The sequence below is a fragment of the Ammospiza caudacuta genome, chromosome 4 (assembly GCF_027887145.1).
Source record: "Ammospiza caudacuta isolate bAmmCau1 chromosome 4, bAmmCau1.pri, whole genome shotgun sequence".
Lineage (NCBI taxonomy): Eukaryota > Metazoa > Chordata > Aves > Passeriformes > Passerellidae > Ammospiza > Ammospiza caudacuta.
In genome coordinates this window covers 3,551,364-3,567,537 of record NC_080596.1, presented here as the reverse complement: position 1 = coordinate 3,567,537, position 16,174 = coordinate 3,551,364, and the positions used below count along the sequence as shown (strand labels likewise).

The 16,174-nt window shown below is 40.0% G+C and overlaps 2 protein-coding genes across 7 annotated transcripts in view; both read left to right on the top strand.

Moving 5' to 3' along the window:
• Positions 1-5,825, top strand: part of KLHL2 (kelch like family member 2) — a 54,124-nt gene extending 48,299 nt beyond the window's left edge. For 2 of the 3 annotated variants that reach the window (XM_058803452.1, XM_058803453.1), the window contains 3 exons: positions 3,656-3,796; positions 3,944-4,087; positions 4,715-5,825. In XM_058803452.1, the coding sequence (XP_058659435.1) occupies positions 3,656-3,796; positions 3,944-4,087; positions 4,715-4,743 (314 nt within the window). In that variant the 3' untranslated portion in view covers positions 4,744-5,825. Of the gene's footprint in view, positions 1-1,693; positions 3,797-3,943; positions 4,088-4,714 lie in introns of those variants that run through there. The other variant, XR_009274649.1, reaches the window with a different exon arrangement.
• Positions 5,826-6,886: 1,061 nt separating this feature from the next.
• Positions 6,887-15,692, top strand: MSMO1 (methylsterol monooxygenase 1). Of its 4 annotated transcripts, XM_058803407.1 has the most exons (7): positions 6,887-6,969; positions 7,491-7,629; positions 8,815-9,123; positions 10,172-10,320; positions 11,227-11,353; positions 13,062-13,216; positions 14,742-15,692. In XM_058803407.1, exons 3-7 carry the CDS (start codon positions 8,869-8,871, stop codon positions 14,947-14,949), a joined length of 894 nt encoding a protein of 297 aa, XP_058659390.1. In that variant the 5' UTR covers positions 6,887-6,969; positions 7,491-7,629; positions 8,815-8,868; the 3' UTR covers positions 14,950-15,692. The 4 variants fall into 4 exon arrangements, with proteins under 4 accessions (XP_058659390.1, XP_058659391.1, XP_058659394.1 ...); XM_058803408.1 differs by lacking the exon at positions 7,491-7,629 and having other exon boundaries at positions 6,912-6,969; XM_058803411.1 differs by lacking the exons at positions 6,887-6,969; positions 7,491-7,629 and adding an exon at positions 6,972-7,073.
• The last annotated feature ends 482 nt before the right edge of the window (positions 15,693-16,174 follow it).

Genomic DNA, 16,174 nt, shown 5'->3' with positions numbered 1-16,174 from the left:
TGTACATGTACAGCCTACTACATGTTATCCTTCCTTATTATTTAGCCAAGGTATATCCATTTATTTCTGTATAATCTTAAAAATCCCTTCTCTTTTTTTTTTTTGTGGATTTCCTTTTTCCTTCTTGCAATTCTGAGTGTGTATATTTCTCTTTAAAGACATCTTTAAAAGTGCCTATGGTATTCCACTTTTGTTTAATGAAATGGTGCTTCCACAGCTCCAAATTGACTTTAGCATTTTCATTATCTATTAATATTATGGACTTGAATCTCATTTACTGTTCACTGTCCTCTATTTGTCTTTTGGTATTTCAGGTTTTTTCAACTCGCAGAAGTTGTTTTATTTCTCTAGATGCGTTCCCATGGACTTTTTCAAGTCAAATTCCATGATATTATTTTCTATATTTATTTTTCAGTAGTTAAGTCACTTTTTTTGCCAAGTACTTAACGGTGGTTTTTAGCAACACCCTTCAAATATCTACTGGTGATTGCAATAATGTGCTTCATAATGGGAAGAGATACTGCTACAAATAAATCTGAATGGACTTCTAGTATGCTCAGTATATGATTAGTAATTACCCCAACTTCTCATCTTACCTTCCATTATTCTTTGTTAACTCTGAACAGTTTTTACCTATGTAATAAATTAAGTTCAAACAATTTCAAATTAAATCTATCAAAGTACTAAATTTGTTATTAAATTAACATAGTCTGTGATACTTCCATCATATCCTTACGAGATCAGCAAGCTGATAACTCTTATTACTAGAAGTCACATTTCAATTTTATTTCTAAACTAAAACTTTGATGATAATGAAGGAAACATGATACAATATACCTCAAGAAAACAGAGTTCCCTTGTGAAACTTCTAGTAACTCAGTCTGTGCTTCTTGGAAGTAAATTCTGGATTAAAAACTGGACAGAGTTGCAGTAAGGGTACTGGAAAATGTTCCTTTCTAATATTGGCAAGTTTTGAGGAATATATTCATATAAATGGGCAACTTACAAGAATAATTTTAAAGACAAATAGTGTTGGTGGGTTGTGACAAAGTTTCATTTTGCAGTCTGCCTGTGCACACATTTTGTTTCAGCATTTGGGGTTTATTTTTTGATAAATCTGTTTTTGCAAACTGTTGTTGTGCATGTAGCCTATTTATATAGCAGATGTTTTCAGATTTTTTTTTAATGTTTAATTTCTTCTACAACTCCTTAAATATACTAACTACTGGGACCTTCCTGCCCCTCTCCTCTCTTCCCTTGTCCCTGTGTTTGCTTATTCAACTCTCTTCTGCCTTTTGCCTGGTCCACTGATAAAAAAAAAATGGAGAGGAAAACGAAATGTAGACAGTTATTCCAGTTTCATATAATTGAGTAAAATAATCAACAGCCACTGTTAAATACATGGAAAAATTATATTTTTGCATGGCAGAGGAGTGGGTGGTAATGTGAAAATCGTGACTGTTGATTGAGCTTGGCTGTAGAAGCCAAATAGCCAAACCCACCAGAACTGTTTCAACTGGAAATCAGTCCTGATGGTGTTATGGGGGCTAACTAAAGAAAATTTTGTTCCTGTATTCAACTTTTGGATGTCTGGTCATCTCAAAGAACTTAAGCTCATCTCTTCTGTTCCTACTGCTTCAGCTTCACTCAAAAGCAACTTTTCAGAGGTTAACCCTCAGTTACTCTTCTTTAGTACCCACTGCTTCTCAGTTGATCAATACGGGGACAGATCTGTTTCCAGCAACATATTGGGAGGAGGAACTTCAGATCCAGATATAGGCCATTTGGGAGGGCTGAGAGATATAAGACAGGGTCCTGAAAAATGGGCAGGAAAGAAAAATAACAAAGAAAGGAGAACTCAGAAGACGGCAACAAGAGGATACAGACGGAAGGAGCAAGAAATAAGGTAGGACCTGGAAACTGGGTGTGGGATTAAGGGAAAATGAAGCACCATGGAGGAAGGGAGGACATTATTAAAAATAAGGAGCTATGAAAGAAAAAAGTGGCAATGTGGCAGAGGGAAAGCTCTACACACTGAATAGGAAGGCCAGTAACTCCATTGAAGGCATGGGTGGGGGGATTTATGTCACATCCCACATTTAAACTGAAAATATTAGCCCTCCTTCTGTAATGTTTAATTCTACAAAAGATGAATGTTGTACTTTCCTTTCTAATAAAGTGTGATCAGAGTGGGAGAAAGAAAAGTTGTCATACTATACTGTGGCATGATAGCTAGAAATAATAGTAATAAAAGAGGAATTAAATTAACTGGGAAGGATATGGGGAAATGCTTGTAGTGAATATCACTGGTAAAGCCCTAAATAGCATGATTTAAAAGAGTGTCCTATCAAGAAGCTATTTTTCAGATTTACAGTACCAATTAGCTTCCATGTTTCTTTCCTCTCTTTTAGTTCTTAAAATTAGTCTCTTTAATAAGAAAATTTAGTCATTTCAGCAGGAGTCATTTCTCTTCACATTTAGAAATGGCTCTTAAATACAAAATTAGTGATATGTTTTTAAAGATATTTCAGCTCGTTATTAAGGTCTTGGGGTTCTCTTCTTTTTTTCTACTTTTCTACTTCCAATTTTTTTTTTCTTTGAGGGACTTACCTGATTTTTTGCATTCATATTTGTTGTTTCCCTTTAAAAAGATTTTAAATGGTTCCATGGAATACTTTATGAGCTATATTTGCAAATCTGTATCTCTGCTTTGAGTTTCATAGTCTTAAATGTGGCATTTATGAGATTTCCCGGTATACTTTCATAGAAGTGCTTTTTTAGTTGTCTTTATGGTCCATCACTCAGAAGTTTTAATGCAAAAAAACCCCCTACATTTCTGAAATTTATTGTTTTGGCTCTAATAATGCATTATAAAGGGAGTAATAAATAAACAGGCCTTTCTTTCTGCTTCCCCCATTTCCATCTTTTCAATATGTGCAACCCAAATAGCAAGTAGATAGATCTAGCTTTATTCACGCCTTCATTCTAAGCTCACAGATTGATAAACTTTTGTTGTAAAGTAAAGGAGACCTTAGGATTAAAGGACACCCTTTAATATCCTTTTGGATATTTTGATAACTGAAGCTTGGTTCAGAGAAGCTTGGTGTTCTTCAAATCCCAGAGAAGGTACTCACTGCTAACTGTTTAATTATGTTCCATCTGTTTACAAGGTATTCCAACACTTCAGTGGAAACATCCCTATTGTATAATGTCTATCCATTCAGCTTTTATCCTCTGTACTGCACAGCTTTTACTTTCTAAAAGTTCACTTACACTTTATCATCCTGTCAGATTTCTGTTATGCTGGCTGAGCACATTGTCTCATTTACTGTCACTTCTAATTAGTCCTAAATTTCAACAAGCCTCATTTTCCTGCACGTCATTTTTTGTCCAAAATTTTCTAAATCTTCTGTTGCAGAACAGCTCTGGTCTTTGTATGCTGCAATATGGTAGATGGGCATGCAAGGCATTTTATCAGTGTCTTGCTGTAGTTACTGTCTCTCTGCTTTAATGCATCCTGACCCAAATGTTTTCTGAAATAGTTTCCAACATTGACTTAACGGAGGATTTATGTTAGCTGACATATTTGTTGTTTCTCCTTTGTATCGTTCAAATAATTCTCTGGTTAATTCTGCATATTTTCATATGTTTGCAGGTGTTGGTGTGTTAAACAATTTATTGTATGCAGTAGGTGGTCATGATGGTCCTTTGGTAAGAAAAAGTGTGGAAGTGTTTGACCCCATTGCCAGTACCTGGAAGCAGGTTGCAGACATGAACATGTGCAGAAGGAATGCAGGTATGTGCAACAATGACTAAAATTGTGCCAGTGTCAATTATGGATGGCATGTACCTGGATTTCTGCTGCTTTCATAAAAAAACATGCTTTTGGGGGGGTGTGGAAGTCAATTACTAATTTTCATTCTGGTTTCCTGCCCCTTTTCAGGTGTTTGTGCTGTAAATGGTCTCTTGTATGTGGTTGGAGGAGATGACGGTTCCTGTAATTTATCAACAGTGGAGTATTATAATCCAACAACTGATAAATGGACAGTTGTGTCATCTTGTATGAGTACAGGGAGGAGCTATGCAGGTAAGCCATATAGATATTGTTAATACACTTTTTAAAGTATAACATTTGACAAAGCATCCAAACAGAGTCTTGTCTAAGGTAGAATCTAAGATAATAAAATGGGTAGGAAGAATCTGATGGTATATTTTGAATGATGACTTCAAATAATTACTCACTACAAGGAAAAAAAAGGGATTAAAGTGTAATCAAGAATGATTTAGCACATACACGGTGAGTCAGAAAGATGATTCTGGTATGACCAGTTTTTTTAACAAGAAATATGTGTCTCAATCTAAGGGACATAATTGGGAATCCAAATTCCAAAGTTCTTTGGGATTTGATATTTAGAAAATGAGCTGTTTCAGAAATCTTTTCCTTCAAAAACTCCAGTTTTTCAAATGAGTTATTTAAGTGAATGTTAAGGATGTATTTCACTGATAGCAAAATTAAATTTGATTAGTCACAGAAACTTTCATAACTTGGCACTGATTCAGACAGCTTTGTGTCAAAGAGAAATCAGGGAAAAATATGTGCATTGTTGCTGGTGCACAGTTAAATGCTATTTGCAATGTATCATATTAATTTTTTTCTTGATTTCAAAAACAATACTGCCTAAAGACTTATCCCTTTTTCTCTCCCTCCCTCTAGGTGTTACAGTTATTGACAAACCATTATGATCAGTAAAAGGATTTTCAACTTGATTATGCACTAGAAGCAGTCTTCAACAAGTGTATTTGAAGTGACTGAGTATCTAAGCACTTCTCTACTTGTAGCTGCACCTTGAGTCACAGTGGAAGATGTGACTGTCTACAATTACAGATGACAGATGATGAAGATTACTCTAGGTAGAAGCAATTTGTAGGATTATTCTGCAGTTGAGCAGAAGCTGATTGAACTTTTGAAGTCTGGTAGACCAATTTTTGTATTGCAAGGTCTTCAGAAAAAACCCAACACTCTTCTAAGGACCGGCTTCTGTCAGTCATGACTGAGAAACGGATTGTGAGTGAAGAATGGTGTGTATTCTGGTGAAAGTAAATTTTTGTCTTATTTTTTCCAGAGACTAATAAATATATTTAAGGAAATGAACTGTCAGTCTTCATTGTAGGTACTGAATCCCACCTCAGTAATTCAAACTGGCATGGGGTACATTTGCTTCCTTTTATAAAACTTTTGTTACGTAACTATACTACGTGCATATGTTTGTGTGAGCATAAGTTGCTCTCTATTGAAACTCTTCAAAACCTGATTTTACTATTTATAATTTGGCACAGTACTTTGAATATGTCAGTACTATGTTGTAAAACAGAGATGTATTTTTTGATATGTAACAATGCTTAAGACTAATTCCCGCTGAAGGAGATCAGAGATACGGTTTGACACTTCTTGAGCAGGTGTAATTTCAGTATCTTTTTAATAAAAATGTTGTCTGTACTTACAAGGTTTTTTTTTTTCCTGTTCAATTTTGGTCACGTTTAGATGTTACTTCTTTTTTACCTTTTTATCCAAAAGGTGATTTGGCATGAAAATAACTGAAAATTTATAGTGAATGTATGCAATTGCATTGAACTTGCATGGTACAAAGGCCTATTTATGCGTGTAATCTCAGCTTCTATTAGCCAATATCTGAATACACTGTATATGGCCATGCTTATACAGCAGCACATTTTTATTTGTTCTTGGATGGCCTCCTTTTAACATGACCAAAGCTACTGTCATATTTGAGACATTTTCTTCAAATAAAAGTTTGTACATTGTTTCCTAATGCCAACAGGTCGCTTAAAACTTGTGTTTCTCAATGCAAGTCTCAAACCAAATAATCAGTGAAATAAACTGGGGGACTGGGGCAGGGGAGAAGGAGCGGGGAGACGCTGGAGCCTCAAAGGTCTGAATGCCACCTAACTGGGAGTCATTAAGGTTTAGGAGCCAGTCATGTGAACATCGCTGTATGCCGCAGGTCAGTTTCTGGAAGCTGTGGTTGTCCATGAGTGCAGGAATGGCCATCACTGGCTTCCCTGAGAGCGTCCGAGCTGTGGCACTGCAGGCGGCAGGGCTGGGAGTCACGGAGTGCCCCAATTCCGTGCGCGGTGCGGCGAGGCGGGGGCTGTGAACGGGCACCTTGTATGGAATTGTACACGTTCACACAGGGAACCTTGTATGGAATTGTATACGTCCACAAAGGGAACTCTGTTATCGGCATTGTACACTTTCACCCAGGGCACCTTGTATCGGCATTGTACACGTTCACACAGGGAAACTTGTATCGGAATTGTACACTTTCACCCAGGGAACCCTGTATCGGAATTGTACACCTTCACTCGCATGACACATCCCGGGAATGTTGTATCCGAATTGCACGCTCTCACCCGCATGACACAACCCGGGAACGCGGCGGGGGCCGCTGCTGCCATGACAACACCGCCGCCTGTGCACTTCCATCTTTTCATTAACGCGGAACGGAGAGCGGGCGCAGGCCCCCGCAGGGGTGACACCGCGTCCGTCCGCAGCCGCGGTGCTCCTGCAGGAGAGCGCGGCGGGAGGCGGTGGGTCCCGGTCCCGGTCTCGGTCCCGGTCCCGGCCGCTGCACGGAGCCGCTCCCACAGCCGCTGCCGCGCCCGGACGAGCCCCGCCCTATGGCGTCGTGCGCGTCACCTGCTGTCCTCCCTCCCCATTGGCCACGCGCCGGAGTCTCACTATCCTCACTCCACCCCTCCAGCCAATGGCCGCGCGGGAGCCGCAGCCGCGGCCCCGCCCCCCGCCCGCCTGACCCTGCGCCGCTGCCGCCCGCCGGCCAATGGGGTAGCGGGGGCGGGGCCGCAGCGGCGGCCAATAGGCGGCGCGCGGTGGCGCGGGTGGCCCGGCGGGTGTTGTTGCGCACTCGGAGCCGCCGCCGCTGCCGCCGACAGGTGAGGGGCCGGGGCGGGCGGGGTCCGGCTTGGGGTGCGGGGCTGCGGGCTCCCCGCGGGATCCCGTCTCTCCTCGGCGCGCCCCGTGTGGGTGGTGAGTGCCGGTACGTGTCCGGACGGAGGAGTCCCGGTGCAGCCCGGCCGGTGGCGTGCTCGGGGGTGGCGGCCGTGGTTAAGTTGCTTTACGCGTCCGTCCGCCCGGGAGCTCGGGCTGTGCGCTGCCTGCTGCGATGCTTTTGCTGTCAGTAAGAAGTGGCAGCATCGCGGTGCTGTTGCTAAGGAAGGAAAACGATAACTGATGTTGTTGGATAGTGGCCTGGTATGCTGGTTGATGCGTGCGAGTTAATGACACGCTGGAATGGGCTGCCCAGGGAGGTGAGGGAGTCACCCTCCCCAGAGGTGCTAAAGGAAAGGCTGGATGGGGCACTTGGTGCCGTGCTCTGCTTGCTAGGGGGGCGATGGGTCAGGGGTTACAGGTGGGCCCTGGTTATGGGATCTCAGAGCTGTTTTTCAACCTGCAGCTATCTGATTTGTGTCGGATTGAGAAACGTGTTGAGGAACGACTGAGGAAGCTGAGGGTGTTTAGCCTGGAGAAAAGGAGACTCAGAGGCGACCTTATCACTCTCCACAACTTCCTGAAGGTGGAGTCAGCATCCCTGGGTGTGTTTAAAAAAAGACTGTATGTGGCACTGGGTGCCATGGTTTAGTTGAGGTGTTGGGGAGTGGGTTGGACTTGATGATCTTGAAGGTCTCTTCCAACCTTGTGATTCTGTGGATTTAGCCTAAGAGTACCAGATGGGGATGGAGCAGTGTCTTCTGGCCTGTGAGTTGCCAACCTGTGTGAGAGTGGAAGATGGAGTGTAAAGGGGTCCAGAGGAGGGCACTGGAAGTGGTCAGAGGGCACATCATCAGTGGGGAGAGGCTGCAAGAGTTGGGGTTGTGCAGCCTGGAGAAGAGAAGGTTCAAGGGACACCATCCTGTGGTACATAAAGGGGGCTTTCTGCTAAGGCTTGCAGTGACAAAGTACAGGGCAGTGTTGTTAAACTAAAAATGGCTAGGTTTAGATTTGGCGTAAGAATTATACTTTTTACAATGAGAGTGCTGAGACACTGGAACAGGTTGAGCAGAAAAGTTCTGTATGCCCTATACCTGGAAGTGTTTGAAGGCTGGGTGGGATGGTGCTTTGAGCCATTTGATGTCTTGAAAAATGTCCCTGCCCATCCCAGGAGGGTTGGACTGTAAATGATGTTTAAAGGTCCCTTCCAAGCCAAACCAGAAAGGAGCCTACTCTGTGGAAATGGCATGAGGTCAGGGCACCTGCAGAAATGCAGCTTCTGTGGTTTTGGGAGCTGTGAGGAAAAGTCCATTACTGAGGGAAAGGTGGGTTGCCTCAAGCCAGCTGGAGTGTTGATGTAATTTGCAGGAATTTTGGTTCACAGCCATGAGAAAAACAGGACTAGATAATCAAGAGATCACAACTAATTAAAAATTAAAACTAAATATTTTTTGAACCTTCCCGTTGCTCTTTTAGTACAGAATACAATTATCCTGCAAAAGCCTTGAAATAAAAATTTGGCTAGTAATTAATATTTCCTTATCCTTTTGCTCCCTTGACATAATCTCAAAACCTAGGAGCTGATTGCCTTTCAAATTGGCTTGCCTCTCAATCCAATCTAAAGGTTTGTTCTTTCAGGCTGTTCTGTATGAAGAGAATCTGTCTTTCCTGTCCTTTCTCAGCTTTTACTTTAAGACTAGGTAATGACTGTCATGTAATGTTTTTTGTTGTTTTTTTTTTTTTCTCTGAAGATTAACTTCTGTTTATTGTTTTTTTCTCATAATTTGCAGGTTACTTACAGACAACTACAGAAGAGCTTAATTGTGATGCTTTAAGATTGAACCATGGCCATGAATGACAGTGTTAATATCTTGAACTCTGCTTATCTGGCAGTGGAATATATAGACTCCTTCTTACCTGACAATCCCCTGCAGCAACCATTTAAAAATGCCTGGAATTACATGCTGGATAACTACACAAAGTTCCAGATTGCAACCTGGGGATCACTTCTAGTTCATGAAGTTTCATACTTTTTGCTCTGTGTACCTGGATTTATCTTTCAGTTTATACCATACATGCAAAAGTACAAAATTCAACAGGTAAGACAAAGTTGTGAAGCATACACTGACTTGTCTTTGAACCTGTCAGGCAGAGCATGCAATCACACTGTGTATCATCACAGTATCATCAATGTATATGGCTCCATTTCATCTGCCACTTGGACATCCTGAAAACAACAAAGTAAATTTACTCTGTGTATGAGGAGAGAAAGAGAAGTGGATTTTAGGGAAGAAAAGGAGTTTTGTTTTTTCTCCTGAGGAAGGGTTATGCTTTCCCCCATGGTGTTATAGAGAGGAAAGGGTATGTCAGTCTTACTGTTACTAAAATTTCATATACATAGTTCTTACATCACCAAGGGAAGGTGAATAGAATTCTGGCATCTGGTGTTATAGGTGTTTCTTAGTAGCATGAAATAATTACATGGTGTGCTTTTTTTAATGGCGGTGCTCTCCTTCAAAGTACCTCCATGCACATGCTCTTGAAAGGATTTTGAAATATTTTGACAATGAAGAAAGCCTGGGATGGATTGCATGCTCCTAATTGGAGGCAAAGGCATATCCAGTATATAAAGATAATTGGTTTCCCCATGTTCATTAGAATTTGAATTAGAAATTAATAACACCAGCTTCTGAAGTTATTGCATTAATTGATTGAATGTCTCCCTGCAAAACCTGAATGTTTTCAAGACAATTATTTCTTCAGAAGCTTGTCTCTTCAGCCGCTCTTTGTATTATTTTAGCAATGGAAATGGATTCTGTGGTGTGAAGAAGGAAAGAAAACTTGGATTGTGTTAAACTGTTGAGTATGAAATGTTCCTGCTAACTATAAGCACTGAAAAAACAAAAATAGTTAGTTTGGAGGTGTCTGACAAGACAGCTTATCTTAAAACACTAGCCTAGAAAAATGAGATTTTGATAAAACTGAATGTAATCCCGTGTTATTTGTGTTGCCTGAGTTAATCTGTATTACTGGAAGGCATCTGTTTTACAAGATGAAATTAAACTGACTCCAAATGAATTTTTGGAGCACTTCACTTGTGTACAACAGAAACACGTAATAAAATCAATTCTTTTTGCTTCATTTTAGGATAAACCAGAAACATGGGAAAAACAATGGAAGTGTTTCAAAACCCTCCTCTTCAATCACTTCTTCATTCAGCTGCCCCTGATTTGTGGTACCTATTACTTCACAGAGTATTTTAACATCCCATATGGGTGGGAAGAGATGCCGAGATGGTATGTAGATTTTTCTGGTGTGGTGATGCTGAGTTGCCTACAGCTGGGGGCAGAATATTTAACAATTAGTGTTGTCAACTCTAATAGGAAATAATTTTTTGGCAATGTAGGCTGTGCTTGTTAATCATCCTTTATTTGCTGCTTAGCTGCTGTAAGAGCTAATTAGAATTTTCCAAGTTTTTTTAAATGGCTGCAAGCTGTTCTAATCTTTGGGAGAGAAGGGGGATTAGGAGTGAGTTTATGGAAGCAAAGCAAGATTCCTGGCAGGGTGGGTTAAATGTTCGACTGTCTGGGGGTTTTATTTATCTAAAATTTTTTTGTTCCTCCTAAGTATCTCTGCCTTCCACCCTGTTTTGTATCATAGCAGAAGAGTGTTCCTCAAAGGAGAATGTACCACCTTCACAGTGTTCTTTTCTTGCACTGAGCTGATGGACTTTTGAACAAAACTGGATTAGCTATAAGTGCCCCCTTCTCCCCCACCCCAGCAACAGTAGTTTTTCATCACAGAAGGTCATCTTTCTTGGAGAGCTGTTTGCTCTCTGGTGTAGATGGCTGATGCAGCTCCAAGTTTTTTATCAAGGCCTCGCACACTCTGTGGTTGTTCTCTGTAGACTGCATTTGTAATATTGAAATGACAGCTTGTTACACTAACTGTGAGTTAACACTGGCTGAAGTGAGTTACCTTGTGCTAACTCACTTCAGCATATCAGCTGATGAGCTGATAAGCACCACAGCCTTTTTACCAAGTATTTAGTATTTTTTATGTTAAAAAAGTAGTGCACTGCTATTCAGTCAGTAATAGGTATAAACATTCCTGACCACTATTAGCATATAAACTGTATTCTCTTTAAGAAACAGATGTCTGCTAGTATTTTCTATAACTAATAGATCTTCTGCTTTTTAAAGGTATGTTCTGGTTGGCCAGTGTTTTGGATGTGCAGTGATTGAGGATGCCTGGCACTATTTTCTGCATAGATTGCTGCATCACAAGAGAATATACAAGTATATCCATAAGGTTCACCATGAGTTTGTTGTACGTATTACTTGATTTTTTTCTTTAAAAATAGCTTTTAGTATATGTTTCATAGAAGTTACTTAAGCATCTTATTTGAAAGACCTGAGAATTTTGCATTCCTTTGACAGTGTGGTTAGATGCCTTTTCTTGGGCACTCTGTCAAGAGCAGTCATCCATTTTGTTTCTGAAAACACCTCCTGTAATTTGATTTCATTTCAGAGAAATAAAAGATCGCACTCTTGCTAAGTTTGAAGGTGAAATGGACTTTTAAAAATGCACATATAGATCTCATTGCTAGGGGAAGGGAAACAGTAGATGTCTGGATTTGGTTGTTCATCAGTTCCCCACCACACGGGCCGTTGCCCAGAGCATATGAATGCCCAGAATGTGATCAGACAGGCAGCTCTTGCACAACCCCAGTGTGTGCATCGTGTACTTGGTTCAAGGAAAGGATTACAGCTCTGGATGAGGGCCTCTGGAATTAGCATAGCCCATTGTGCCATTCAAATACACAGATATATCAAGAGCATGCATTTTGGGTGGTTCTGTATTTAGTGGTGTTGGAGCTGGCACTGAGTGCCAGGCAATGAACCACACTTGGCTGGAGCCAGGTGGGATGCAGCAGTGCTTGCGCTCTGTAGATGGTGCTGCTGTGTTTAGGAGGCACTGCCTGTGGAGCCCAGGAGTCAGTGCTGTGTGTTTCTGTGCTGCTGTGTATAACCTAGGCTGTGCCAAAAGGAATCTGCAAGCTGCTGGGTCATGGGTGCCTTATGCATGCTGCCAGCAATAGAGGAGCCTGGTATGGATTGATGCATGCATATGTACAGGCATCTGCAGCAGCAGCTGCTCTCTTCCTCTTGCACTTGGCAGCCCCTCAGGTCTCTAGCTGGAGCAGCTTTTGGCCATTGTTCTTGAGAGTGGTTAGCAGTTCTCACAGAAGTGATCTGTAGCCTGTAATGGCTGTTTCACTAAAAACTTTTCCTGACAGTAAAAAGAGATTTTTTTTTTTAAGTATCCCTTAAGATAAAGTGGACTTATTTTTTTTCTGATGATCTTATTTATAACTTTCTGCCTTAGGTTAAAATTTTCTAAACTGTTCTCTGTGTATGGTGTTCTGTGATTGAAAACTCTTTAGAATGTCTTTTTTTGCTAAACCAAATGTAGGAATGACTGGGGTGTGTGTGTATATATGTTCTATATCAATCTCAAAATCACTTTTGAGGGGTACAGATTTATTTATTTTAAAAAGTGGTCAAAGATGAGGAATTTTTCATTTTTATTTTGATAAGAAATTTCTGAGTGAGTCCTGCTTCTGAGAATATGTTGGCTTCCTTCTTTCTTCTGCTTCCAAGCCTGGATGTATAGCAAAGCTGATAGGAGTTTGCCAAATATTTTAATACTCCTGAAATAATGCTTTGACCTGGGGTGATGGTAAGCCTAAACAAAAGTTTTCAATTTTTCAACTAGTAGTGTAGTGTTTGGAATCATTAATAGAGTGATAATCCTTATGACCTTGGGATACTGCTTTTCCAAAGAGGAGCTAAATATGTGTATTATGGCCCTTGCTCAGTCGTGCCATTCCCTTGGTCCACAGCATTGTTCCATTTGTCCTGCTGTAGTCTTGTGGGGTAATGGGAAAGGGAGAGCCTTGCAAAATGGTGCCTCTGGTTTGGGAGTACATGAAACTGAAAATGGTGACTGTTCCCTGTCTGTTATCTCTTTCTAGTCTCCATTTGGAATGCAAGCAGAATATGCACATCCTTTGGAAACACTCATCCTTGGAGCTGGCTTTTTTATTGGAATTGTTGTTTTCTGTAACCACGTGGTTCTTCTGTGGGCGTGGGTGATCTGTCGCTTGATGGAAACCATTGATGTACACAGGTGAGATGCTCATTGCTTCTTAAGAATTGTTTTTTCTCTTGTCCCTAAATCAACCTCACCTGTCTCTGTCACTGAGATGTACATTTTATTTTGCACTAAAATATGTTTCTGTGTCGTACAAAGAATGAGCCTACCTGGGGAGTTACCACACTTTTCTGTTCTGAGGCAGTGTTAGCAGCAGATCTTGCTGATTAGAGGAGTGTAGACAATCAGCTAGAGCATCTCAGAGGGTTAGAGAAGCTAGGCACCTGATTATGATGTCTGGCTATTGCTGTTTGGTGTGCAAGTGATCTTATGCATATTGGAATAGCAAAAATCAATTACCAAAGGTGATATTCCAGCCAAGAGTTCTTTCTGTTTAATATTTTGTCAGGCTGTTTTCTTGCTCAAGAGAAACTTCATGCTCTGTGACCAGTGACTCTCTTTAAAACAAATGCATACATTTCTTTTGTTTATTTAAAACAAATGCCTAGATTTCTTTTGTTTTTTTTTTTATTTATTGTAAATAAAAAGGACAAGTCTTCTTGTCACTGTAGTAGAACTGACAAATTTGGCTCCAAAATCTTAGGGCAAATCCCAGTAGGCTTAGTTTAGTTCATCTATACTTGAATGAGATTTTCTTTCCTGTGTTCAAGAGGCAGGGGACCTTAATAGTTTATTTTTGAAATGATAGTATTAACACTTGACCTTGTATTTGTAAATATATTATGAAGCACATAGTGTCTTATTGCAAGTTGAGTATCAGGTGTTTCAATGGAACATAAGCTGCCAGTAAATTCATGGTATAAAGCATTCCAGGTTTAGTTGTGTTTTGCTTGTAGTTCTCAAAGTATATGTTGTGATATACCATAAATTAATTTAGAAAAAACATGAATTTCCTATTATAATTATCATTTCAGCTTGTTCTCCACATGAGGGGTTTATAATGAATTGCCTTGCACTCTCCCCACTAGGTGGTGGTAAGAGGCTTTCCAGCCCTATCAAGCAAAGGAGTTGAAATCCCTGTAGAGCACACTGTTCTGCTTTTAATCTTACTTTAATCAAATATTTGGATTTCAAATATTTGAAGAACTTGCAGTAAGGTGAAGATAAGAGTAGGCATACAGTGATTGTTTATTTGAGATGCTCTCTGATGAGCTGCTGTGCTGATGGCCATAGCTTGCACTTAATGTTACTTGTTGTTCCTCCTTCCAAAAGTCACTCTAAGTGAAAACTGCTAAGCCAGCAGGAAAGCAGCCACTGTGATTTTTTAAAGTTACCTGCTTAATTTTTTTTGTATTGCTTAGTAAACTGAGCTGAAAAGCAAGTGCCAAAGCCATTGTGGGATAATTTACAGTCATTTTTGCTAGGAGTGGAGGGAACCCGTTTTCATGTTTAGCCAGTATCACAGTGATTACCTTAGGACCCAAGAATACTATAAAATATATTTCTTTCATAAAAATGACAGGTTAATGTCAGAATTTTGTCGTTTATGTTTCAGAAAAATTCTTACCCTTGTTGCTGTTCCTTTTTCCCTGCCCTGCAGTGGCTACGACGTGCCGCTGAACCCTCTCCATCTGGTGCCTTTCTACGCCGGGGCCCGGTTCCATGATTTCCACCACATGAACTTCATTGGCAACTACGCCTCGACCTTCACATGGTGGGACAGACTCTTTGGCACAGATTCTCAGTTCATTGCCTATCAAGAAAAGGAGAAGAAGAAACAAAGCTTAACAAAGAAGAAGGCTAACTAAATTTCCAGTGTAAAAGTCATCTTTTGCTTTTCTGTAAAGCAAAATAGTGATTGGGTGTTTAGCATAAATCTTGTTCCCTGGCTACTAAGAGGTAGGGGAAAACAGCTAATTGAACTGCAGGATCTTTCTAATGGGAATGTTTTCTATTTTGTACATAAGTACTGCATATATTTTAACTACAGATTTAAAGATGATGGAAAAAACCAGAGATGACTTGTGTCTATCTTTTTTTTTTGACAAGAAAAAAATCAGTTTTATCTATAATGTTGCCCATTTTTGGATCTGGGTAGAATTATGTATGTACACTGAAGTTGGTCTTAGTTTTTTTAAATATATATTCTTGAATTTATAATATCAAATAGCAGAAGTTATTAACTAGCATCAGCACTGAATTATTTAAATATTGGGTAAAAATTGCTTAAAACCAAAACGTCTGTTACTAGGAAGCTTGGACAGGTCTTTTGCACACTGGATAATGTGAACTGCTAATAACAGAATACCTGGCTAAACATGAATTGTCAGAGACATTCCTGATCTAGATTTATTATGTTAATTTAGATTACAAAAGAGTAAGAAGAGTAGAAATTTTTATTTGAAGACACTGTTTTTTGCTGCTCTCTTGAAGTCGGTCTGTCAGTGTACTTAGCATTTACATTACATTCTTCTCTGTGTTGTAATTTGCTGATCTGACTTGTTGCTATATTTGCACTTGTGACTGATGAAATAAACGTGGTTTGGTTTGATGCATGTATTATACTTTTCATATGCTTTTAAACACAAGTTGAGATAAAAGCACGTAGGATACAGAGTCTTACACTTCATCTCTTTAATGAAGAAGCATTATTTGTTAGGATGGTTTGCGGCAATGCCATCTGCTAAACTACTCACAGAGGCAGCAGTGCAAAATGGAAACAGAACATGTAAATTCTGCTGGTTTTTGTTTTGAAGGGCTTGGATACATATCTGATCAATGTATCAGCATCTTTTGGGATGAGTGAATTCTCAGGCTGCAGCTTGATCACAAGCTAGAATCTCAAAATCTGCTGCTTGAGTTGCACTAATCACACAGGCAGTAGTCTAGTATTTTGGAATCTACTCTTAAGTGTTTATCTGTTGCACAGGAAATAACAGTGAAGTATTTCAGAAGGGCTTAAACCCTTAAAAGATCTACTTTGTACTGTCATATCAGCTGCTCTTCAGACTTCTAATACCACTTCATCTACTC